The sequence below is a fragment of the Lycium ferocissimum genome, chromosome 8, assembly GCF_029784015.1.
Source record: "Lycium ferocissimum isolate CSIRO_LF1 chromosome 8, AGI_CSIRO_Lferr_CH_V1, whole genome shotgun sequence".
NCBI lineage: Eukaryota > Viridiplantae > Streptophyta > Magnoliopsida > Solanales > Solanaceae > Lycium > Lycium ferocissimum.
Genome location: NC_081349.1, coordinates 28,318,746 through 28,344,426, shown reverse-complemented (window position 1 = coordinate 28,344,426; position 25,681 = coordinate 28,318,746). Strand labels below are relative to the sequence as shown.

The window sequence follows — 25,681 nt, the reverse complement described above, 5'->3', positions numbered from 1 at the left end:
TATTCTTTAATACAATATCAGTAAAAGTTGATGTAAAATGTGTTTTAAAGGGAAATATATCATACCAGCAGTGTGTTTTCACCCAAAAAAAAAAAAAAAAGATCTTCTTAGCAAGATATGTTTATTTGACCGAATTTAACGTATTTTAACCAAATTCTTAGCATGGCCTCAACATAACGTGCACTCGTATGGTATGGAAAGACTTATATTATGGGGTTTTTGCCATTACACTTAAAAAGGTTAACCGAGGCTTCTAATCAGCTTATTTTGAAAAGTGCTTTTTTAAAAAGTATTTTTGGTGAAAAACGCCACATGTACTACTTTAATTTGAAAAACACTTTTAAGCGTGTTTAGTGTTTGACCAAAAAAAAAAATGCTTCTATAAACATTTGGACATGATTTGAAATCATTAGATGAAATCATGTTTGGACATGCAATTTGGATTTCTTAAGTTGTATTTTTTCTTATAGACATAAAAACCCCACAACTTGTAAAAATCATCAAAACTTTTTGAATTCTTATACAACCTTACCAAACGAGCAAGTCATAATTCATAATAAAATTAATACTCTACTACAAGGCCTTTATAAAAAATACAACATCAATTGATCAAACGTTAGTTTAATAAAAAGGAAAATTTAACATGAATAGTAATGCAACGTCATTTTAATATAATTTGAATCTCAATATTTCACCATCTCTTCACGCGAAATACTTTCCCGATCGATTTATATATATATATCCATTTCTAACGTTGTTACATTTAAAAAATCTATGGGTCTTTTTTATAAAATATAAACTTATGGGTCAAGTTTTATATTTAAAAATTTTGAAAATCATGATTTGAAATCCCAAATCATGCCTTTTTTTTTTTTTTTAATAATTTGGGATTTCATCTCATGAGATGAAATCACATATCCAGAGATAATGTACTTTTCTCAAAGTACTTTTCAAAATAAAGTCTTTTAAAACTATTTTTTACCAGTGGGTGGTTACTTATTCCCAAAACACTTATTTTCTAACAACAATGAAACACCTCACTTTTTTTAAATAAGCACTTTTTGAGAAAAATAAGCTTGGCCGAATTGGCTATTAGTTTGACTGACCCAGTGTTTAAGAAATAATGAGAAATTTTTAAATCTTGTGGTCTTAAATTAAAGATGTGTGTAGTTTTTTAAATCTTATGGTCTTAAACTTGTCATGTAGTATTTAAATTTTCTAACTTACTAAATATAGAAAGAGACTCTTTTTAATACAGACCAAAAAAAGAAAAATAAGATACTTAAATTGGAACAGGGGAGTATCAAATTATAACAAATATTAAACATTTTCACAACTCGTTTGAAGTTTGACCCCTCACTCTTTTCTAACACGTTGCCCCTGAGGGCTGGCTAGGGCCGACCCATTGAAATCGTTGCCTCGTAGGGCTGTGGTGATTGGATTAAACCAACCGGGCAGTTTGCTTGACACTTTTCGCTATTTGAGAGTTAAACAAGTTATTCTTTGATCGTAATTTTTTTATATGTCTTTTAAATATTTTTAATTATTGATTATGATGACTTATAGTACTTTTTACGTAGTTTTCAAATATATAAATTTATTTAGAAAAATTTAAAGATTCTATGTTCAAACACACAGTCAAAATTAAAAAGTTTGACTCTCGAAAACGAAAAGTGTCAAACAAATTGGGACAGAGGGAGTAATAATTTCGCAATACATATGTTTCTATAAACCTATGTCTATTCAAACCAAGTTACATAGAACCTATGCTAGAGATAACAAACTTTACCTTATAAGATAAACTTTTAATTATGCCTTAAGGCAAAGTCTGCCCTGCCGCATAAGACAAACTCTTTTCAAAGCCCTACAATTTTCTTTTATTTTATGACTAAATCCGGATTTGAACCCAGAATCTCGAGAATATTTTTTAAGCGAATGACAAAATTTAAAAACCATCCAGAAGCTAGAAGGGAATGGTGCAAATTGCCCCAACCTTTTTGGGTCAAAAGCCCAATCCAACAACATCCAATACAAAAGCCCATAATAGTTACACTTCTAATTTTCTTCCCTATTAGAAAAAAATCTGCAAAACCCTGATTCTGAGGTTTTAGCAACAATGGCGAAAACTGCAAAACTTAGCAAAAACGAGAGTGCTTCAAAGAAGAAGAAAATGAAGAAGAGTAGTAAATCAGGTCCAAAAGCTAAAGATATGAAAGCAAAAGCACCAAAAGAAAACCCATTTGAATCAATTTGGTCACGTCGTAAATTCGATATACTTGGTAAAAAACGTAAAGGTGAACAACGTCGTATTGGTGAAGCTCGTTCTTCTGCTATTCTAAAGGTAACCAAAAATTTAAAAAAAAAATAAAAAATTGCACCTTTTTTTAATTGATTTTTCATTTAATTTATGGTTTTAGGGTTTTGATATGCTAGTTATGTTGTGAATTATTATTAGTTTCAATTAAAAATTAAATTGTGCTTAGTTTAAAACAGCTTAAAATTGTGCTATTTTAGCCAAAAATTGCACCTTTTTGGTTGGTTTTCTTTAATTTACAGTTTTAGGGTTTTGATATGCTTTTCATGTTGTTTGAGTAAAAAATTTTTTAGCCAAAAATTGCACCTTTTTTGGCTGATTTTTCATTAATTTACAGTTTAAGGGTTTTGTATATGCTAGTTATGTTGTGAATTATTAGTTTCAATTAAAAATTAAATTGTGCTTAGTTTAAAACAGCTTAAAATTGTGCTTTTTTAGCCAAAAATTGCAACTTTTTGGTTGGTTTTCATTAATTTACAGTTTTAAGGTTTTGATATGCTTTTTATGTTGTTTGAGTAAAAAATTTTTTAGCCAAAAATTGCACTTTTTTTGGCTGATTTTTCATTAATTTACAGTTTTGGGATTTTAATATGCTAGACAACTGTTGGTGTAATTTTTTTTAGCCAAAAGTTGTATCTTTTTGGCTGATTTTTCATTAATATACAGTTTTAGGATTTTGATTTGCTAGTTATGTTGTGATAACAGAGGAAAACGAAAAGTGTACAATTTAATTTTTAATTAAAATAAGCTAAAGTATGAAGCTCAAAGCTCCAAAAGAAAACCCATTTGAATCAATTTGGTCACGTCGCAAATTCGATATACTTGGTAAAAAACGCAAAGATGAACAACATCGTATTGGTGAAGCTCGTTCTTCTGCTATTGAAAAGGTAACAAAAAAAAAATTGCACCTTTTTTGATTGATTTTACACTTAATTTATGGTTTTAGGATTTTGATATGCTTGTTTTATGTTTGTAATAACACAGGAAAAGGATAGTGTAGTACAATTTAATATTTAACTGAGAATAATAATTCAAGCGCACTAAGTTAAATGCTCAGTTTAAAACTGTTTAAGCTAACCTGTATTTGTGTTGAGCTTTTTCACTATCCTTTAATTGCAAATTGAATATTTTGTTGCTTTAGCCAAAAATTGAACTTTCGTGGCTGATTTTCATTAATTTACAATTTCAGGGTTTTGAGTAATATTTTTTTAGGCAAAAATTGCACCTTTTTGGCTGATTTTCTTTAATTTACAATTTTGGGATTTTGATATGCTAGTTATGTTTTGATAACAGAGGAAGAAGACGCTTTTGAAGGAGTACGAGCAAAGTACGAAATCATCAATGTTCGTTGATAAGCGTATTGGAGAGAATGATGAAGGGCTTGGTGAATTTGATAAAGCTATTATGAGGTCTCAGCGTGAGAGGCAGGTTAGTTGGCCAATGGTTTAATTGTGTTCAGATTCTATTATTAGAAGCAAAAATTGATGCTTTACAACTTCACAATCATGTTAGTATAAAGTAGTGATTTTTATCATGTTAGTTATTAGTATGTAGGATTTTTCTGTTGGAAAATAGTACAAATTCATTTCTAAAGAAAACCCACAAGGAGATGATGTTTTGAGCTCTAAAAGTTCTGTTCACGGCCAATGCTTTAATCTCATGTTCAGATTCTGTTTATTTTTTTGGTAACCGTGGTCATCTGGACTATTTCCATGAGGTATTCGACTCATTCCGCGGGGTACAAGTTTCGTGTAACTTTTTCCAGCAAAGATTTTGGACAGACGGGAACAATTCACCTAGTGTTTTTGCCTCTTTGATGGGATTTGAACCTGAAACCTGAGTTTCTAAACCCACTTCATTTCCCATTAAACCGAACTCTTGGGTGCCAAATTCTATAATTAGAAGTAAAAATTGATGACCAAAGGTGTGGCCTCTGTTACCATTTTCAAAAAAAATAAAAAATAAAAAAAAAATTGTGTGGCCTAATGGTCAATGAAATGGGAGGAGAACCATGAGGTTTCAAGTTCAAATCCTAGTGGAGACAAAAATATTAGGTGATCTTTTATCATTTGCCTTAGTTTTGATGGGAAGAGTTACTCGGTATGTGGGAGGTAGTGCCTCATGGAATAGTCGAGTTGCGTAAGCTAGGCCGGACACACCTCTTTTTGTATTGCCCCTATGTTTGACCAGGGCAAAAATTGTGTTCTTCCGTCATCATGTTAGCATAAAGTAGTGATTTTTATGGTTGAAAACAATACAAACTCATTTCTAAAGAACAAAAATCATAAGTAGATGTTGAAGATGTAGTCTTTCAATGGAAATCGTGGAGATTTAGTTAACTATACTTTTTTGGCCTGGCAATCTAATTAATGAAGAGACAGTTGGAGAAGATTAGCTCTAGCATTAGAGAATTTTCCTTCAAAATAAACAAGTTTGTTAATTACCAAAACTAAAAGTTGTATGCCTCGACATTTGAATATGCCCAACTTACATATAGCGCAAAGGAGAAGGCTCGAGCCTCCACAGTGAACCCAAACCTTCTAAAATAGGGTCTGAAACAAATCAATGAATTCATTTTCAAATAAAGAAGATAAAAAAGAAAAGGATGGAGCCTAGTATAGGAAATGAATTGATCTTTGCATGTTCATTTTGTCAGAATTGCCAGATCAACCATTGATCGCTCCTTATGATTCTAGGGGTTTAGGATAGGAAGAGGGCCGAGCACAAAGATGTGAAGTTAAGAGCATTCATTAGATTTTCAATCTGCAATGAGCGAGTAGTTAGTTCAGGTCTTTTTCTATGAGATAAATGGTTGCATGTTCATACTAATGTACTGTTGTTGACTTTTCTTAAATTATCTGATACTGCTATTGTTGTTGACAATTATCTACATTTGTTTTCCTTAATATGTAGGTGAAGTTGAAGAAAAACAAGTATAATCTTTCAGATGAGGATGAAGAAGACTTCGATATCGGCGCCTCATTGGGAATGGATGATTTTGACGAAGAAGTCCCATTTGATGAGGATGAGGAGTATTATGGGAGAGATGGTGAGAATAACTTTTCTCGTGTTGCTTTTCTCATCTCTCTGGCGAATAGATTAGTTTTTATTTATCATGCAATATTGCATTTTTCCACTTCCTTCTTTGGGTTATTTCTATATGTATATAGAAATTGTATGGAACATATATACTTACATACATACTAGTGCATCCCAGTTTGTATATAAGAACTGGTATTGTTCGGATTTTATAGATTCTCTAATTTTTATATACTGTTTGTTTACTGGAGATTTGTCAATTATTTACCTTATTGAAAAATACTGTAAAGTCTCTTATATAATAAAACAAGTTTGTGGCAAAGGAGAAAATTCTTGATGGTCTTGACACTCTCACAGACTCAGACTATTTTCTTGCTATATTTGCACCCTGTATTCAAAAAAATAAAATAAAATAAGAAAATGAAAATCCTATGAAGAAAAACCGTTATCTTAAAGCTAATCTGGCTTCCAGCTGGAGGATTACAACCATGATTTGAATTCATACTTTTATCAATATCTTTTTTCAGTGAAGGTGGTAGTGATCCAAACCTTGTATATCAAGCATCTCAAACTGTTCTTGTATGGTTTGCTTTCCTCATACTGGCTGTCTATTTCTGTGCAGATAAGTCAGCTATCTTGGGACAACTTAACTCTCATGGATCTCAGAATGCCCAAGCAGGTCCAGTGGAAGCAGAGGAAAATGTTAGATGCTTCCTCATTTTCACCCCCTCTTGATGCATATTCCCTTCTCTATTTTGGAGTTTACACTATCTATCTGCTAACAAATGAAATAGTTGTATCCTTCTCCCTCTAGGCCCCTCCTGTGATAAAGAGCTTACTTAATTGTTACTCTGACTAGTTTGGTACTTAGATATAGATGTTTGTGGCATGATTCCACCTTGTAACTTAAATTGCTGCTCCATGCAATTTTTGGGTCATATGAGAAGAAAGAAACGGAAGATGAAGAAAGGGCTGCATCTACACACAAGATCAAATACTAGTGTTATATCTTTTTGTTTGTTGGGGTAAATTGCATAACATTCATATTTTGATGCATTACTAGATCTTCGCAGTACCCCAAAATTGTAAAAGGTATGACAGGTGTATAGGGACCGAGATATTCTCTTTGGCTGTACAGAGAAGTACCAGCTTGGTGCAATTTGATCAATAAATTCTTTACTTATCAAAAAAAATTGTTGTGCACCACCACAGGTGGTGGTGGATGTAAGTTTTGACTGTTAACACTAAACTAGCTTATATGTCTGATATGATGTCATTTAAACACGAGTAACAGGATAATTACATATGAGAGCACTAATTTTAGAGGCTGCCATTGTAACCCTGAGTAATTCTGAAAGAGAGAAAAAAGAATAAAGATTGTCAACAGAAGAAAACAGGTTCTAAATTTCTTACTGGGAGCATGCATCGTTTTGCGTGGGGATGATTGTACATGGTTCACAAACATGTCTCGAAAGATTCTTCTTTTATTGCAACACAGATGTCGTTCTGCTCCTGATTTGGTGTACCATCTTATTGCAGAGGAAGAAAAGCAAGAAAGAAGTGATGGAGGAAATTATTCAAAAGAGTAAATTCTTTAAGGTTTGTCGTTGTTTAATGTCTTATGGAGCAAGCTGATAAGAGAATGGTATTGTTTACTGGCCATATGTTTGACAATTCTTTTATTTTGTCTACATTGTTAGGCCCAAAAAGCAAAGGACAGAGAAGAAAATGATGAATTAACTGAGCAATTGGACAAAGACTTCACATCATTGGTGAATTCAAAAGCCTTGTTGTCACTGACCCAACCAGACAAGATAAATGCTCTGAAGGCTCTTGTGAGCGCGAACATTTCAGTTGGTAATGTGAAGAAAGATGAGGTAGCTGATGCTCCCAGAAAAGGATCTATTGGAAAGGTATAATTGGGTTTATTTTTTATTGCCGGAAGCATTCCTGATTCTTTCTTCCTTTCATGTGCCTCAAATGTATCTTCTTACTCTTTTAGGTTTCTAGTGCGTTATCCATGAAAAATACCAATATATTTACTTTTGATTATATTAAATTTGTCTATGTTGATCACTTTAGGTTCCTAATTGGTTTCAGGAAAAGCCTGACACTTATGAGATGCTTGTTAGTGAGATGGCACTGGATATCCGTGCTCGCCCATCAAACCGGACAAAGACTCCTGAAGAAATTGCACAGGAGGAGAAAGAACGGCTGGAATTGTTGGAGGTATGGATGCACTATAGCAGAAACAAGAGCTCCTTGTGTCTCTTTATACCATGCATTACATAGTAATCGTGATTGCTTGCTTTATGCACTTTAACATGGTAATGTTGTAAAAGAGCATACATTCACGTACCAAGGAAATTTAGCTGGATTATTATTTCAAAGATTTTATGTTTTGGTAGGATAAGGAGCATTTATCTTTTGGCTATAGTAGATATTTTCTAATTAAAGCTTTTTCATTTTTCAGCAAGAACGTCAGAAGAGGATGGCTGCTGCTGATGATGGGAGTGATGAAGATGGCGATGCATCTGATGATAACAGTAAATTGGTCAAAGACCCAAGGACTATATCTGGCGATGATCTTGGGGACGATCTTGAGGAGGTGCCTAGAAATAAGTTGGGTTGGATTGATGAAATCTTGAAAAGGAAAGAAAGCGAACTTGAGAGTGAAGATGCCGCTTCTACTGGGGATTCAGAGAGTGAGGACGACGATGGCGAGGATGCAGGAAGTGACGATGAGGAAGATGAAGGAAATGACGATGGGGAAGATGAAGGAAGTGATGAGTATGATGAAGAACAAGGAACGACAGAGACTATTAAGGACTGGGAGCAAAGTGACGATGATATTATTGATACTGAGGTAGAGGATGATGATGAAGAATCTGATGATGATGCTAAGAAGGTGTTGAAAATAAAGGACCAAAAGGAGGTATCCGTCAAGGGAAAAGAAGTTGGCACTTCACAAACCAAAAAAGGAAAAACAACACTGAAGCATCAACAAAGCGAACTTCCCTATACAATTGAAGCCCCCAAAACTCTAGAGGAGTTTACTTCATTGATAGACAGTTGTTCTGATGATCAAGTAATTGAAGCAATCAGGAGAATTCGTACATTCAATGCAATAACGGTTGCAGCAGAGAATAAAAAGAAAATGCAAGTAAGATACTCATTTTCACTGTAATTTCTTTAAGATTGATGTTTGACCTTTGAGGCTTTCTCCATTCTCCTTTTTGTGAGCATATGATATGAAGGTTTGCCTTAAATTTTTGGGAGTTATCACCATTTGACTGTTACCATTATCTATGTTAATATAAATAAATGAATTGTTCATGTGAATATCTCTGTACGTGTATAAGAAATGCGTGAGGTATTATAAGATGATAAGGTTATGGCCTATGGGTAGTCAGAACTAGATAGGTCATTTTTTTGGGGGTAGAGTCTCTGCTGCCACAATTGCTTTATAAGTAGCTTGTTTCTTTCATCAGGTTTTTTACGGGGTTTTGCTGCAATATTTCGCTGTGTTGGCAAATAAGAAGCCATTGAATTTCAAGCTTCTGAATTTGCTTGTAAAGCCGCTGATGGAGATGAGTGCAGCGACCCCATACTTTGCAGCTATATGTGCCCGCCAAAGGTTACAAAGAACAAGGACACAGTTTTGTGAAGATCTTAAGAATACAGGTTTGCTTTGATGTCCTGTTTGTTTTCTTCAATCGTTCTTTGTATCTCAACTTACATTGCTTGGCTCTACCTCTTGTGTTTATTTCATTTGGTCCATCCGCACAGGAAAAAGCAGTTGGCCATCTTTGAAGACCATCTTTCTGTTGAGGCTTTGGTCCATGATATTTCCATGCTCTGATTTTCGCCATTGTGTCATGACTCCTGCTATACTGCTTATGTGTGAATACCTAATGCGGTGTCCCATCATTTGCGGAAGAGATATTGCAATTGCTTCCTTCTTGTGCTCTTTGCTGCTAAGTGTAAGTGGATGCCATGTTCCACTTATCTTACATGCATCGAAGTTGATCATTTGTTTAAATTAAGGGTGTTGGATTTTTGTTGGGTAGAGTGTTCTGTGCCGTCGGAGCACATATTGTTCCACCTGGATGTGTAGTGTACTGTCTCAGCCCAGTATATGTCTTGTTACCTTATTAAAAATATGTGCGCTATAAAACTTCTGCATCTTTACCCTCCTTGTTCAATTCATCTATCTTTGAAACCATTTATAGTTATCTCCTTTGTTTCTCCCTCTTCCTGCCTAGTGTTATACTTAAATACAGCATTTTAGTCCCAGCATGAGATTCCTTAAAGAACTAGTTGCTTTTTAGATCATGACTTTGATCGCAAATGTTTTCAATATCTTGTGCATATTCGCTTAATATATCTCTTATTAGTTTCATTTGTGATATTTTAAAGAGTTGGTATACACCTGTGGTGCGTTCTGTTCTCATACTCTCGATGTATGAATTCATAGCTTTGCCTGTTTTAGGTATAAAAAGGCTTCAGAAACTTATTAGTTTTCTTCGCAATCTGTGAGAGCTACTTTTAATGTTCCCGTTGTACATGTCAGGATGCACTTGATGCTGATACGTATATACAAATTTACCTTATCAAAGAAAGCCAAAAAGGCTTCAGAAATTGTCAACTGAAAATTTATAGGCGTCAATCTCAGCCTTTTATATTCGGTAAACAGTCTTAAGTTTCACTTTCCCTTATTCAGGAGGTGATGTCGGAATGCTATTATTTGCCACCTCGTGATTCAGTTTCTTGCTAGTTCTTTGTAGGTTTAAAGAGTTCATATGAACAACTTAGCCCCATATTATTTCTTTTGACACTAACGCGGCTGCGCAAATCAGAGGCTAGGCAACCAGGGCGGTGGTTTAGAAGTGTCTAAGACTCAATCCATCTCTGTTGGTTAATACTTTTTTGTCCGTTCCAAAAAGCTTGCACGTTTTTTATTTTTCAGTAGTAGTTAACTTTTACATTCTCATCTTGTCATTGACAAGGCTTTGTTGCAGTCTCTGCTGGAAATGAAAACAAATAATCTTACTTGGTACTATGAGTTATTTTTGTATTTAATGTATATTTAGCTTATGTATCAAGTCTTTATCTTCCACAGTGTTGTGTTCGGTCAAACACAGTCAAACAAATTGGAATAAAGGGAGTATCTTGCTCTAGTCACTCAACATAGTTCAGTTAGTGCTTAGGACTTCTTCAGGCTAATGGACCGAGTTTGCAATAGTCAACTGCGGGTCAAACAACATGTGAAAAATTAAAGATCGGTGGTTGACCCGCAAGGGTGGCTCAGTTGGTTGAGCATGGGGCTTTCATAATGGAGGTCTCAGGTTTGAAACCCCCTGCCTACGACAACAAGGGATTTGCCTTTTGGGTCGAGCTCGTCGCACGGGGCTAGCCTAGTGCGGGTTATCTCTCCTGTGTGGTTTGCGAGCTATTACACAGGAGTTAGGTTTACCCTGTGCGCACCCGAAGGGTAGTGGCTGCCTGTTCCCACGTCATAAAAAAAAAAAATAAATAAAAAAAAATTAAAGATCGGTTGACCAAAGGAACACCCATTTTGAGATTTAACTTTTGGCTTTTATTTCTTCTTGTTCTCAAAAAAACATTCTTCCTTGTTGATGGTGTTTGCAATTACAGAATGATAACTATGAACTTCGTTCTCCAAGCTTATGGATATCAACATCTTGCCCTGCAGGTAGTTAAACAATCTCAGAAGTTCTGTCCCGAGGCTATAGTATTTATTCAGACTTTGCTGATGGCAGCTTTAGACAAAGACCGATCTAAAAATTTACAGGTTTGGCTTTACTGAAGTTTATGAGGGTTTTCTTGCTAGTTTAATTCTTGAAGCTGTTAACAATTGCCCTTCTTGTCTTATTCTGCAATTACATTTTGTTGTTATTGGAATGTAGTTGGGTTGCTTCCTTCCACTTGTAAAGTGACAGAGATGTTCTTTTGTGGCAGTTGAATAACCTTATGGAGATCAAAGAACTTGGGCCTTTGCTTTGTTTACGCAGTAGCAACGTGGAGATGGATTCTTTAGATTTTCTTGAGCTAATGGACTTACCAGAGGACTCTTCCTATTTCCACTCTGATAATTACAGGTCAGTTAGCATTCCCTACATGCATATTGACAAACCTATTTTAAATTATTGTTGTTGTTGTTGACTTCTTGTTGTCAATCAGCTGGTTAACATAACACGTATCTCGCTCTCACACACATTTTCGTGGTCTTGAAATTCTACTGCTAATTTCCTTCTCCGGGACTCCTGGAACTTAATGCTACTAAATGTTTTCTCATGCAGGGCCAGCATGCTTGTAACAGTTCTGGAAACCCTGCAAGGATTTGTCAATGTATATAAGGAACTTATTTCTTTTCCTGAGATTTTCATGCCAATTTCAAAATTATTATGCAAATTGGCTGGAGAAACTCATATTCCAGAGTCATTAAGGGAGAAAATCAATGACGTTTCCCAATTAATCGATTCGAAGTCTGAGGAACATCACCTGCTGCGTCAGCCTTTGAAAATGCGGAAGAAAAAACCTGTGCCCATCAGGATGGTTAATCCGAAATTTGAGGAGAAGTAAGATACTCTTCTTGCTGCCTTATCTTTAATAAAACGAATCATATTGCTTTTTTCCTATTGAGCTTTACTCATCTGGTGATCATCTACCTCTGCAGCTATGTCAAGGGTAGAGATTATGATCCAGATCGTGAGCGTGCTGAAATGAAAAAGTTGAAGAAACGTATAAAACGGGAAGCTATAGGTGTTGCGAGTGAACTGCGTAAGGACAAAGATTTCTTGTTCAAGGTGAAGGAAAGTGAAAAGGCCCAACTAGACGCAGAAAAGGCTGAGAAATATGGGAAAAATCTTGCTTTTCTTCAAGAACAAGAGCATGCATTTAAATCGGGGCAATTGGGAAAGGGCCGGGGGAAGAGAAGAAGATGAAATTAGCTTTTTGCTGTTACTCGAAAATCTCATCTTCAAAAGCTTCCTGTCTTTTGGTAAGGTTTTATTCTTTTTTTTTTTTTTTTTTTTTTTTTTTGGCCTCGACAGTGAATATATATAAGCATTTTTTATCCTTGGGCTTTGTCCCCCAAACCCCCCCCCCCCCCCCCCAACCCCAAAAAAAAAAAAAACGCCAGAGTCCCCACACACACAAAACAAATTAACAAATTATGACGTGATCATTACTAATGTCCCTTGTCATTTAGTTTTAGTTATCAACATCCATTAGATATTCCGACATTCATTAGACTCACCCATTTTAATAATCGCTTTTTTTTTTTTTTTTTCTGTAGCAGCGTTCCTTTGTTTAACACTTATATCCTTATTGTCCCCCTCTGTTTGCTTGGCATGGGTATCAACATATTAGCATGTAATATCCGAGTTAAATGTGGTAGTCATATGTAGATGTATCTAATGAACAACTGTAATGCTACATATCAGTGTTAAAACTGTTGTTGAGACAAATATTGAAACCCTTTTACTGTTCCAGGGAAAAGAAGATGCAGAATGCTGTGGAAGTACAGTGAGTTTGAACGATCAATCGCGTGGTTTGGATGATGGATGCATGCGGTTACAACATTCGCTTTTATCTTTCCCCTCCAACTGTGCCACCGTGTTTCCACTGCACCTGGTGAAGTTGCTAGCTGTATTTGGTCAGAATCATTAGGCTCGAGCTGTGAAGTGGAAGAGCCCTTCGATTTTCGTTTTTATGTCTTCTAGCAGAAGATCAATTTTGTCCAGCCCAATCGGCGCATTTAATTTTGAGCTGTAAAAAGGGATAATATGTTCCTGGGATTAGCACGTGGTTACTTGTTTCCTGTTGTATGCCATTTACATCTAACTGAAGAGTATCAGTTCATTATAGTGTTAAAAGCCATTTTTATTCATAAATCCGAGATTATTGCATATTTAGCCCTGGTGGCCATGGTTAATTTAACATGGAGAGAGTATCATATTGGTTAAATTTATGTGCCGGGTAAGTGGTACTACTGTTCCTCGTAAAACATTTTCTCTGGAAATTGTATGTGTTGATTCAGCTTGGTTGAGAGAACAGATACAACTTCAAAACAGTAGCTACAAATGGTAATTGGGCAAACTATAATTACATATGGTAAATTGTAGTGCTTTGAGAAATTTCTTCTTCAAAGATTTTGTGTAATGCATTAACTTCAGGATCATCGGCTTTGTCTTGTGATAATGGCATATTATTGCTGTTTGGGCCCAAGCTTTTCCCTCCACTCTCTTCCATTTTCCATTCTTTAGCCTTTCCCCATAACACTGAGTAAAATCCAAGTAAAATGATGGTTGATCCCACCACACTGCGCACCCAAACAATGTACATAAGACCGTCAATGATGATTCTTTTACTAAAACTTTTAACAATTACACTTAAGAGTGTAAGTTTCATAAGGGGAAAAAGTTCAAAAATACTTCTACTTTCATCTATTAGTTAAGTTTGTCATCCAGTTCACTTTAGGGTTATTCATGTTCCTGCCGTTATGAAACTTAACGAAATTATCCCTCATTTGTCTAATCTTTTAAAATTGATCTAAATAACCTGATTTCACTAAAAGAAAAATCATTCCCTACTTTTAGTGAAATCGAATTATTTGGATCAATTTGGGGGATTTCACAAAGCACTCCAATTTACCATATGAAAAATGACTTCCCTAACGAGAATACGAAAAAACAAGTTTTAAGTGGCATTTCAAGTTCATTATCTCCTCCCACTCTCCAATACCGCTAATCCCCACTCCTTGACCACCCCACCCCATAGTTTTTTTCCTAGATTACATAAATATTTTTAGAATAATATTTTTTTGCTCACTTACCAAATACTAAAACTCACTTATTTTTCAAAGAAAACATTTGATCACCGAGAATAATCCGGGATTCTCCTTCTATAAGGGAAAATTTAGAGAATCCAAAATACAAATTAAAGTTCATCATCGATAATGGAGTAGTAAGTAATAAGGCTTAATACCTAGATGGACCCTAAACTTGATGTTTTGAAGATAGCATATAAACCACCTTACTTTCAAAGTGTATTTTTCAGTTTTTTTGAAAACAAAAACTATATTTTTCAAACACTCACAATTTTCATGGCCAAACAAGCCCTAAATATATCACAAAATATTTTTTTTTAAAATGCAAAAATAAGGCAAACGCATATACATGAGACTATAAATGTGCACTTAAACCAATAAATACTCGCTAATTTTTTGCAGCTTTCAATTAACTCGGATTTTTTTTTTTACACTTGAATAATTAAAAAACAATAACTTTAACCAATAAAAATCCTTAAAAAAAGAAATTTCAAATTAAGAAATTTCTTTTTTTTAAGGATTTTCTTCTCGAATTTGAAATTTCTTTTTTTAAGATTTTTATTGGTTAAAGTTATTGTTTTTTAATTATTCAAGTGTAAAAAAAAAATCCGAGAATTGAAAGTTGTAAAATTGCGATTAGCGAGTATTTATTGGTTTAAGTGCACATTTATAGTCTCATGTATATGCATTTGCCTTATTTTTGCATTTTAAAAAAAAATATTTTGTGATATATTTAGGGTTTGGCCATGAAAATTGTGAGGGTTTGAAAAATATAGTTTTGTTTTCAAAACAATCCTTGAAAAATACAAATTAAAGTTCATCATCACCTTGATTTATATGGAGTAGGTATTAAGTAATAAAAAGATCCCTCATTAGGTAGTAGTATGTCTAACTTGATTCAAATAAAAGACACAACCAAGACCTTAAAGTCTAGTTGAAGCACAGTGAGTGTTTTGTTCACTTTCCACGAAGTCCACGGAAATAGGCTTTAGTATTAGCCTCAAAATAATCTCTTGGAATGAACAAATCTCTACCTGGCACTTTCATCATTTTCTTCTTGCTGGAAGTAACTGTTTCTTGATCTGCCCCATCAACCAGCTTAGATAAAATCCATGTAGCAATAGCCATAGCTGCTTTATAGCTTTAAGGGTTCGTTTGGTAGGTGGTTAAGAGAGCACTTATTCATGTGTATTGTTCTATGTATAGTTAATACAATGTTTGATAGCTAGTAAAGAGTCATCTTATTCATGTATTAATTTCTGCATATTTATACCGCATTTGTTAGCTAATTAAGAAGTAAGTTATTCATGTATAAAATTAGTACGATGTTTAGTTTGTAATTTTGAAACTCGCATAACTAATACATGTATAAGTTATGAGGGAATGTATGTATTATTTTGTGCGGGGTAGAAGATGAAATAACTAATACATGAATAAAAACTTAAAATGACAATATCACCCTTATCACTTCCCACTTAAATACTTTTCTTTTCTAAACAAATATTTTTACTATAATATTTTAATTTTAATTTTAAAAAATCTATAATATTTATTAACTTTTAATATAACAAAGCAATATTCAAACAAATAATTTATGCATAACTAAGCTCTACTTAACTAATCTCTTCATAACTAATACCTCATTACTAATGTCTACTTAACTAATACCTACATTACTAATACTTGCATAATCCTAACCAGCTACCAAACGACCTCTAAGTGTTCCATTCATTTTAATTTATGTGGTGTATTTTACTATAAAATATTAGAAGAGTCAGTTCAGAATCGGATCGATGTGTGTGCTTCTATGACATTAAATTCAACTCTGAGGGGCATCTTGGGAAATTGATAGTTTGTCTGCTGTACTCAATAGCATTATGTGTGTACTTTTTCCTATTTGGACGAAAATACTGGACCATTTTAATTTATTTGTCCGTATCCTCTTTAAAGAATTGTAGTCTGGTACATCTCCCAAGAAAGGTGGTTCCCAGAATTTTCATCTTTCCGCGGTAACTTTCAAAAACTGAGTACTGTGGCCTCTCAAGCAGTACTATAGGTTCTTATTTATTTTTAGTTTAAAGAATTATTGCATAATTCTATTATGGTATCCACTTTCTCATACAAATTCACAGATTTATTATATTTTAGACATGATATCTTTATAGTTACCGAGAAGTCTATACAAATACAACGTTTTAAATATATTTAATTCTGAAAGGTGGTATTTAATTATATCCTAGGAATTTTTTTGAATATGGAAGTTGTTGTTTTTTAAATACAGATAAGAATTAAAACCAAAAACTAAATGCATCTATTTATTACATTTTAGTCGACTTTATTTGGGGAAGGAATGAGTTTTGTATTAAGCTAACATCAGAAGATGTAACACATTTTATCCAGAAATTTCTAAAAATAAAAGATGGAATATCGAATAAAAACCTTAGAAAAACAACGCAATAAGAGAAAGTGAATGCTTTGATCTACCAACAAAAAGATCTTCACGTGTGCTTATGTGATATTCCCTTCATTTCAACATAAGTGGTGCTTTTAGCATGGTCACATCCTCTGCCCCCTATTTGGATGGTTGTTTGTCATGGTTCATTAATGTATGATTTTCGATGAAACTATGTTTGTATCCATTGTTCTTAAAATTATGTGGTATGGTGTTATAAACCCATTGTAATTACGTGGTTATATAACCATAAAAAAGTTCAATTTTTGTAATCACGGGTTTGATGATTTTTGCGTGGTTACGTATTTCATTTCTCTACTACCCCCACCCACTACCCCTCACCACCACCCACTACCCCCAACCTCATCTCGCAACCACCCTCCCCTCCACCACCTCCATCACCCACCACCTACTTATTTTTTAAAGTTTCCATTTTGATCTTTTACCTGAATATTATTTATATATATATATATATATATATATATATTTCTAATTAAGAGTTAAGGGTATTTTAGTAAACTTACAAGTTATTAAAAAGCACCATACAGTCAAACCAAACAATACAAATGTAATTAAATCACAACAATTTTAAATGAGTGTAAAATTGGAAGAATATCATTAATGCCTTCTTGATTATGTGAAACACCACTTATTTTGAAACAAAATGTATGTGAAACACCACTTATTTTGAAACAAAATAAAAACTTAAAAACATCACTTATTTTGAAATGTAGAGAATATCATTGGGCCCGTGCTTGCACGGGCTAATCCCATCTAGTATATCTATATAATTATATTATTATTATTATTCTGCCAAGAATAAAATCAGAAGTTTAAAGTAAGCTTATTTTTAAATTGGAAATGGCCAAAAATCGTCCTGACTGATTGAAGTTGGCTAAGAAATAGCCTCTTTTCGCCTATTGGACGAAGTACCTCAGAATTATTTTTTGACTTAAAATGCACCTAAAACTAACGCTTGATTGACTAGATGAAGCTTTATAAAAGCCACATATGATAGTGTATGATTGATCCAAATGTTAATTCAATATGAATTAAATTATATATATATATATATATATATATATATATATATATATATATATATATATATATATATATATATATATATATTCATCTGATTTTCTATACAACTAAACCCGAAATCTTGATTATTGTCCCCCACCTCTATTCTTTTCTCCTTCCTCATATATTTCTCCAATATTGAAATTCTTCTTTACTAGATAATTTCATTAACATTTAAATATTTTATTATATTTTAATATAACTTATTCACAGACCAAACCACTTAAGTACTACTCCAATGGAGAGAATCGGATTTAATCAATTGTAACCCTCCCCCACAGCTTTAGCTAAATAATTCTGTTTTTAAAGCTTTCATCTATCTAGACTATGAAAGTCTTCTTATGAAAGAATATATAAGATGAAAAAGAAAAAGTGAATTTGTAATGCATCAAATTAAAGCTGTCGCTTTAACCAATAGTTAAGGTTGTTCCATCAGTTTTAGGTGGAAGATGGACCCCATAAATTTCACTAACTGGTCATAAGAAAGAACATCTTTTTTTGATGAAGATAAGAAAGAATATCAAAACCTTAGAAAAATTGCTTATGAACACTTTAAATCAAAACCCAACTAGGTCAGTCAACAAAAGGTTACTTAGTAGGAAAGAGTTGTCTTAGGTTCCCCCCTCAATTTATGGACTCTCAATTTAAATAGTTCAGATCTCAACTCATTATAATTTCTTTGTAACTATTTACTAAATCTAGTTCAAATTATTAAGATATTTTTTCCCCAAACATATGTTGTTTATTTAAAGATTTTTATAAAATTAATATTTAGTCTCCATTTTATCTATTATTATGCACAATCACTACTTCCGATCACTGCCAATAACTATCTCATGGCACATTATTAACCCCAATAACCACCTTATAACTATCATTTCTGACCATCATCATCATCACCACAAGCTACAACAACTACTAGTAACTCTTGTGTATAAACAAATAAATTTTTTACGGTATTTATGTTAAGATTTTTTCGATGATCTTTAAGGATAGAATAATTATAATTATCTTAATTAATTTACATTTATAAACTTTATATAAACATCATTTAAGTACATTTGGATGTGGAGAAAATAAATAACCTTAGTTATTTCGTATTCATACTTTAAAGACAATATCGTAAAGGTTTAAGTTTCGTTAATACATATAACACAAAACTTATATTGCTCCCTCTGTTTCAGTTTATGTTTCTTAGTTTGATTGGGTACGAATTTTAAGAAAGTATGAAGACTTTTTAATCCTGTGATCTTAAATTAAAATTTGTGCGTACATCAAAATGTCATTTGAATCAGGTGATCTTAAATATGTAATGTGAAACACTAAAATTAAAAATTTACCAAATATAGAAAGTGATATTTTTTGAAATATATTAAAAAAGAAAATAAAACCCATAAATTAAAAGAAAAGAGTATACCATATGATTCAGATTTATAGTACACTTTAATTTTCTTTTGAAAAAGAGAAAGAAAAAGCGGCCCTTAACAAAACCATGGGCCTTAGTGGAATCTCTCACTTTATAAAAACAGGCCACAAAGAGTGAGAAAACAATAGAACACAATCAGCTTATCAATGGACATGTTGAAAGCAATAGAAAACAAAGCAAAAGCTGTAGTGGAAAAGTTGAAGGAAATGAAACCAGAAAAAAGGGTTGAAAATGCAAAGGAACTTGTCAAAAAATCAACCCCATATGTATCAAACTTCACAAGAACGTCATTTGATTGGTTACTAGAAAAAACTCCTCCACTTATCAAAAAATCAACCCCATATGTATCAAACTTCACAAGAACGTCATTTGATTGGTTACTAGAAAAAACTCCTCCACTTATACCCACTGCAAAAAGTTTCATGCAAAACTCTTCACTACCCGTTAAAATATCAAGTGGTTTTGTGTTGTTTTTCTTGTTTCGTTGGTGTTGTGGTGGTGGAGGAAATGGGAAGACAATGAAAGCACCTGGAAGAAATAACGTAAGGATATCAAGAAGTAATTTTGAAAGCAGTCCTAAGTCTTATTTCCGTGATCTACGTTCCAAGAAAGCTTAATTTCGATATCCTATATATTTTGGTATGATCATTTGGTATTTGGTATTTACTGGTCCAATTATGCTCCCGATCAGAAATTTCTTCATTTTCAAGTTTGAACTAGAAATTTTCTGATTAAGGAGGAAGAGTTCGCATTTATCCGACAAAACTATCCTACCTAAGTAATATCCTTATACGTATATGTTTCCATTTTAGGTACAATATGTTTTGTAGTAGTATGATAAAATAAATGAAGAACAGTGTATGCAAATTTCTTGTTGTATTTTCTCGTGTCTCTTTCTACAATCTACTCTAGTATTTATACAAGTTTGTATGGAATCTAATCTATAACGAATGGACAGGTGTACTATTCTCGTTGCTAACCTCCTAACAACTTAAAAGATAAATACCGAATTTACAAATACATAAAGTAAAAAATACTATGTATGTACAGATGCAAAAATACAAATTTTCATACGGTATTTGGGCCTTCTCCTTTTGGACATACAACAACACTTCTGTCAGCCCAATACCAAGTTTGCAATTTTGTCCTTAAGCCCAAAATAATATAAACCCAATAAGAAGCCTTTGCAAAATTAACCTTGACCTAATTTATTCCCAAAACCAAAATATCTGATGAGCTTCGATCGTTCCTATGTTGTATGTCCAAACATAGACTTGTCCGCTCACCTCTTTCTTCTTCCTTCACATCGTCTTCTTCCTTATACGCTCACATCTTCTTCTTCCGTCATCTTCCTCGATTCAACCATGGATGCCAGAAAATAAAAACCCCAACACCCCCCCTCAAGTTGGAGGGGAGGATGAAACACCCAACTTGTCCAATAATCTATGGTGAATCGGGCCAGTGAGGGACTTCGTAAACAGATCTGCAAGTTGCGAAGTCGATTTGACATAAGAGAGTGAAATCAGACCAGCGAGGTACTGTTGACGGACGAAGTGACAATCAATTTCAACGTGCTTCGTCCGTTCGTGAAATACGGGGTTCTTTGCTATGTGGATGGCTGCAAGACTGTCGGAATGGAGTGGAATCGGCAAAGAAATTGGAACGGAGAGATCCTCAAATAATCGTACTAACCAGGTAAGCTCAGCCACAACCCTTCGCATTGAACGATACTCAGCTTCAGCTGAGCTAAGTGAAATAGAAGCTTGCTTTTTAGATTTCCATGAAATAGGTGAAGAACCAATTGAAATATAGAATCCACTAACTGATTTGCGTGAATCTGGACAGGTGCCCCAGTCGGAGTCACAGAAGGCGAGCAATTTGTAGCATGAGGAGGAGGACATGAACAAACCAAGACCGGGATCCCTCAAAAGATATCGCAAAACCCGAAATGCAGCAGCAAGATGTGGTTCACGAGGATCTTGCATAAATTGGCTCAAATGCTGCACGGTGAAAGATAAGTCTGGTCTCGTGTGAGTAAGGTAATTCAACTTACCCAATAAATGTCTATATAGAGTAGGATCTGCAATTGGTGTGCCTGTTTGAGCGTGTAACTTGATACTTGAATCCAGAGGAGAAGAAACAGCTTTAAGATGTAATGAATCAAACTCATGTAATAGATCAATTGTAAATTTCCTCTGAGATAAAATAAGACCATGAGGTTCCCTAATAACTTCCATGCCAAGAAAAAAATGCAAATTACCCAAGTCCTTTATACGAAATTCCTTATCCAGAAACATCTTAAGGGAATGTAATTCTGCTTGATTGTTCCCAGTCATTAAAATGTCATCCACATAGACTGCAACAATAGAAATGAAATCACCTGCCTTTTTCACAAATAGAGAATAGTCATTTAAAGAATGTTTGAATCCTTTAAAACTGAGAGCAGATGTCAGCTTGGAATACCACTGTCTGGATGCTTGTTTAAGTCCATAAATGGACTTTTTCAAAGAAACAGACATGATTAGGTGAGGGAGGTGAAATTCCTTGTGGAAACTTCATATACACTTCCTCATCTAAATCCCCATGTAGAAAAGCATTGTTAACATCTAGTTGAAAAAGACCCCATCCTTTCTTAACTGCCAAGGCCAAAATACACCTTATAGTTGTCATTTTCACCACAGGTGAAAAAGTCTCATTATAGTCCACACCTTCTCTTTGAATGTCTCCTCTAATTACCAACCTAGCCTTAAGTCTTTCAATACTGCCATCTGAGTGCTGTTTAACCTTGTAAACCCATTTGCAAGGTAATGCTTTCTTCCCTGTAGGTAGGGTAACCACATCCCAAGTATTATTCAATTCTAGAGCTTCAATTTCCCTGTTCATAGCTTCTTGCCAACCAGGATGGTGGGCAGCCTGTGCATAGCTAATAGGTTCTTGGATAGTAGAAATAGATTTAAGTATGTCTTGATTAACAGAAGATAAGTTACTAAAAGGAAAGCATTCAACATCAGTAGGACAAAAGAAACAGTTTGCATTCATATCTGTGTGTGTGACAGCATGGCAAATATAATCTTTGAGGTAGGAAGGAGGTTTTGGAATCCTAGAGGACTGTCTAAGTATAGTTTCAACAAGAGGTGCAGGAGAGGTAGGACTATTGATAGGACTAGTAGAAAGGGGTATAACATTCTCAGAATCACTGCAAACATCAGGACTAGGGTCAGAACCTTGAGATGAAGAGTCATCTGTTGAAAAAGAGACTGGTTCCTCTGCAGTTGGTGAAATATCAGACTGTTGAAAAGAGGGAGTAGAAAACAGTTTTTGAGGAGTGTGGGGAGTAAGAGAAGAAAAGGGATAAAATTCCTCATGAAAAACAACATTTCTAGATACTGAAATCTGCATAGTCTTAATATTCAGAACTTTGTATCCTTTCTTATTAAAAGGGTAACCTATAAAAACACATGGTAGAGCCCTTGGATCAAATTTGGATCTTTGACTTGGTAGAGTGGACACAAAACACAAACAACCAAAACATTTTAAATGAGAATACAAAGGCTTTGTTTTAAACAAAAGTTCATAAGGTGTTTTGTAGTGTAAAACTTTAGATGGGAATCTGTTTATAAGGTAGGTGGCTGTTAAAAGGCATTCTCCCCAATAGGTGATAGGCAAGTGGGATTGAAATAGCAAAGCCCTTGAAGTTTCAAGAAGATGCTTGTGTTTCCTCTCTACTACTCCATTTTGTTGTGGAGAGGATACACATGTGGTTTGGTGTATAATACCCTTTAGATAAAAGAAAATCTGATTGCACTTTACCACTGCCTAATTCAAAAGCATTATCTGATCTTATTATTTTCACTTGAGAATTAAACTGTCTCTCTACCATACTTAAGAAGGACTGTAATACTGAAAAAGCATTTGATTTTGTGCTTAATAAATGAGTCCAAGTAGCCCTTGTAAAGTCATCTACAATAGTAATAAAATATTTAAAACCATCATGAGTAGGAGTTTTGTATGGTCCCCAAGTGTCCACATGGATTAGATCAAAAGCAGATTTAGTTGTGATAGTGCTTAAAGGGAAAGGCTTCTTGGTTTGTCTTGCCATAGGACAGATAATGCAAGGAGAAGTAAATTTAGAACAAGAAGAAATAGGAACAATATTTTTCATATTACTTAAAGGAATGTGACCCAACCTGTAATGCCATAACCTTTCTTTTACATTTGGATCAAAAACACTGGAAAAAGCAGAAAAAACAGACACTGAATTGGAAATACAAATGGACTGATCCTTAGGTAATTGAAAACTAGAGCTAGACAGATAACTAGATACAGCCTTAGGAAAACTAGTAGAAACTGCTGGCTGATTTGACTTTAAGATGTAGAGTCCTCCTTGTTCTTTACCAAGCACCAGAGGGTTCTTCAGTGAAAGGTCCTGCAAAAGAAAACAAGTGTTAGGTGTGAAGAGAAGAAACTTTCTGAGTTGTTTACACAATTTATGTGCAGATAGAAGATTGAACCTAAAAGAAGGTATATAAAGGACATTATGTAGGATAAACTTAGAGGAAATAGAGACAGATCCTGAATGGGTCACTTTGATCTTTTGAGAATTAGGAAGATTGACCATAATGGGCTTAGAAAATGCTTTCAAATTAATGAACAAACTTCTGTTAAAAGTCATATGTTCAGTTGCTCCACTATCTATTATCCAAGATCTACTATTAACATTGATTAGGCAAGCATATGAGTTAAAGAACTTAGTCATACCAAAGACATGTTAGATTTGCAGCAGTCTCGGTGGAACCTCCACTTGGCTGGTTCATTTTAACTTGTTCCAACAGCAGCAATAGTTGAGAAATATTGTCTTGACTCAAGGATTTTGCCTCATTGTTTCCCCCTGATTGTTGTTCATCTTCTCCTGAACTGAATACATTGTTAGATTGAATAGCATTTTGAAACTTCCTTGGCTTTGTAAACTTGAAATCAGTTGGAAAACCATGGATCTTGTAGCACTTGTCAATAGTGTGTCCTGGTTTCTTGCAGTAGTTACAGTAAACTGTGTTTTTCTTAGTGTCATAGGTAGTTTTCTGATTCTTATAGTCATTAAACTTTCTTGGTTGTTGATTAGTCACCATAAAAGAGGATGATTCCCCTGGGTAAGTAGGGGTTGCATGAATCTCTCTTTGTTTTTCATCTTGAATAACTAGAGAATAGGCTTGTCCAATACTAGGAAGGGGTGAAGACAACAAAATATTACTCCTTACACCTATGAAAGTGTCATTTAAACCCATTAAGAATTGTAATAGTCTTTCATCTTGATGTGCCTTCACAGTTTTTTCTTTTGCACCACACTTACACTCACATCCACAAGCAGCAAAGGTATTCATAGCATCCAGTTCATCCCATAAGCTTTTCATTTTGGTAAAATAAGCAGAAATGCTAAGATTCCCTTGTGTTAGTGCATTCAATTCTTTTTGAAGTTGGAATAATTTTGCCCCATTTGCCTGACCAAATCTATCTTCCAGGTCAGACCAGAGGACTTGTGCACTTTGGGAGTACAACACACTTTCAGCAATTTCTTTTGATAAAGAGTTGAGCAACCAAGAGAGCACCATGTTGTTGCATCTTTCCCAAGCTTTCTGGAGTCCAGAGTCAACAGCTGGAACAGTTAGAGATCCATCAATGAATCCTAACTTGTTCTTAGCTGAAAGGGCTATGATAACAGCCCTCCTCCAGCCTCCATAGCTTCTACCAGCAAAAAGAGCACCCACCAGGTTCATTCCTGGATAATCTGATGGGTGAATGTAGTATGGATGAGATGAATCCACAACATTAGTTGTAGTGGATCCATCAGTCCTTTCAATAGAAGAAGAAATATTTTCTGGTGTGGGTATTCCATCTCCAGACATTGTAAAATAGTGTATAGATTCAAAAAATGCAGAAAAGAAAGATCAGTGTAATTGTAAATTAAGAACAGAAAATAGAATTGTAAATATGACTGAAATTAGACCTGCTCTGATACCATGATAAAATAAATGAAGAACAGTGTATGAAAATTTCTTGTTGTATTTTCTGTGTGTCTTTTCTACAATCTACTCTAGTATTTATACAAGTTTGTATGGAATCTACTCTATAACCGAATAGACAGGTGAAGTATTCCTATTGCTAGCCTCCTAACAACTGGAAAGATAAATACTAAATTTACAAATATATAAAATGGAGTAAAATACTATGTATGTACAACTAATGCAAAATACAACTCATACGGGTATTTGGGCCTTCTCCTTCGGTCATACGAAATCAACATCACCCAATACCGAGTTTCCAAGTTTGTCCCTAAGCCCAAATTAATATAAGCCCAATACCAAGTCTTTGCAAAATTAACCTTTTTCCCCATTTATTCTCAAACATCTGATGACTTCAATTTTACCTAGGTTGAATGTCCGAAAATGAACCTCATCCTTTCACATCATCTTTTTCCTCGATTCAACCATGGAACCTTGTATAGATTTTAATGGAAAA

At 34.2% G+C, this 25,681-nt stretch overlaps 1 protein-coding gene and 1 long non-coding RNA gene across 4 annotated transcripts; both read left to right on the top strand.

The window, feature by feature from the left end:
- The first annotated feature begins 2,085 nt into the window (after positions 1 to 2,085).
- LOC132067813 (uncharacterized) lies at positions 2,086 to 13,272 on the top strand. 3 transcript variants are annotated; one of them, XR_009417237.1, is made up of 15 exons: positions 2,086 to 2,341; positions 3,608 to 3,742; positions 5,228 to 5,363; positions 5,976 to 6,055; positions 6,893 to 6,952; positions 7,054 to 7,266; positions 7,454 to 7,582; positions 7,827 to 8,516; positions 8,845 to 9,037; positions 9,143 to 9,336; positions 11,070 to 11,168; positions 11,336 to 11,475; positions 11,677 to 11,955; positions 12,054 to 12,377; positions 12,872 to 13,272. XR_009417237.1 is itself a non-coding variant. In XM_059461156.1 (15 exons), the coding sequence occupies exons 1-14, from the start codon at positions 2,117 to 2,119 to the stop codon at positions 12,319 to 12,321; spliced, it is 2,841 nt and encodes a 946-aa protein (XP_059317139.1). In that variant the 5' UTR covers positions 2,086 to 2,116; the 3' UTR covers positions 12,322 to 12,367; positions 12,856 to 13,272. The 3 variants fall into 3 exon arrangements, 1 of the variants encoding a protein (XP_059317139.1); XM_059461156.1 differs by having other exon boundaries at positions 12,054 to 12,367; positions 12,856 to 13,272; XR_009417238.1 differs by lacking the exon at positions 2,086 to 2,341 and adding an exon at positions 3,052 to 3,201.
- A 7,277-nt stretch (positions 13,273 to 20,549) lies between these two features.
- On the top strand, positions 20,550 to 25,246 carry LOC132066796 (uncharacterized). Its single transcript, XR_009416939.1, has 3 exons — positions 20,550 to 20,863; positions 21,014 to 21,207; positions 24,685 to 25,246. It is a non-coding gene; the product is annotated as an uncharacterized LOC132066796 (long non-coding RNA).
- The last annotated feature ends 435 nt before the right edge of the window (positions 25,247 to 25,681 follow it).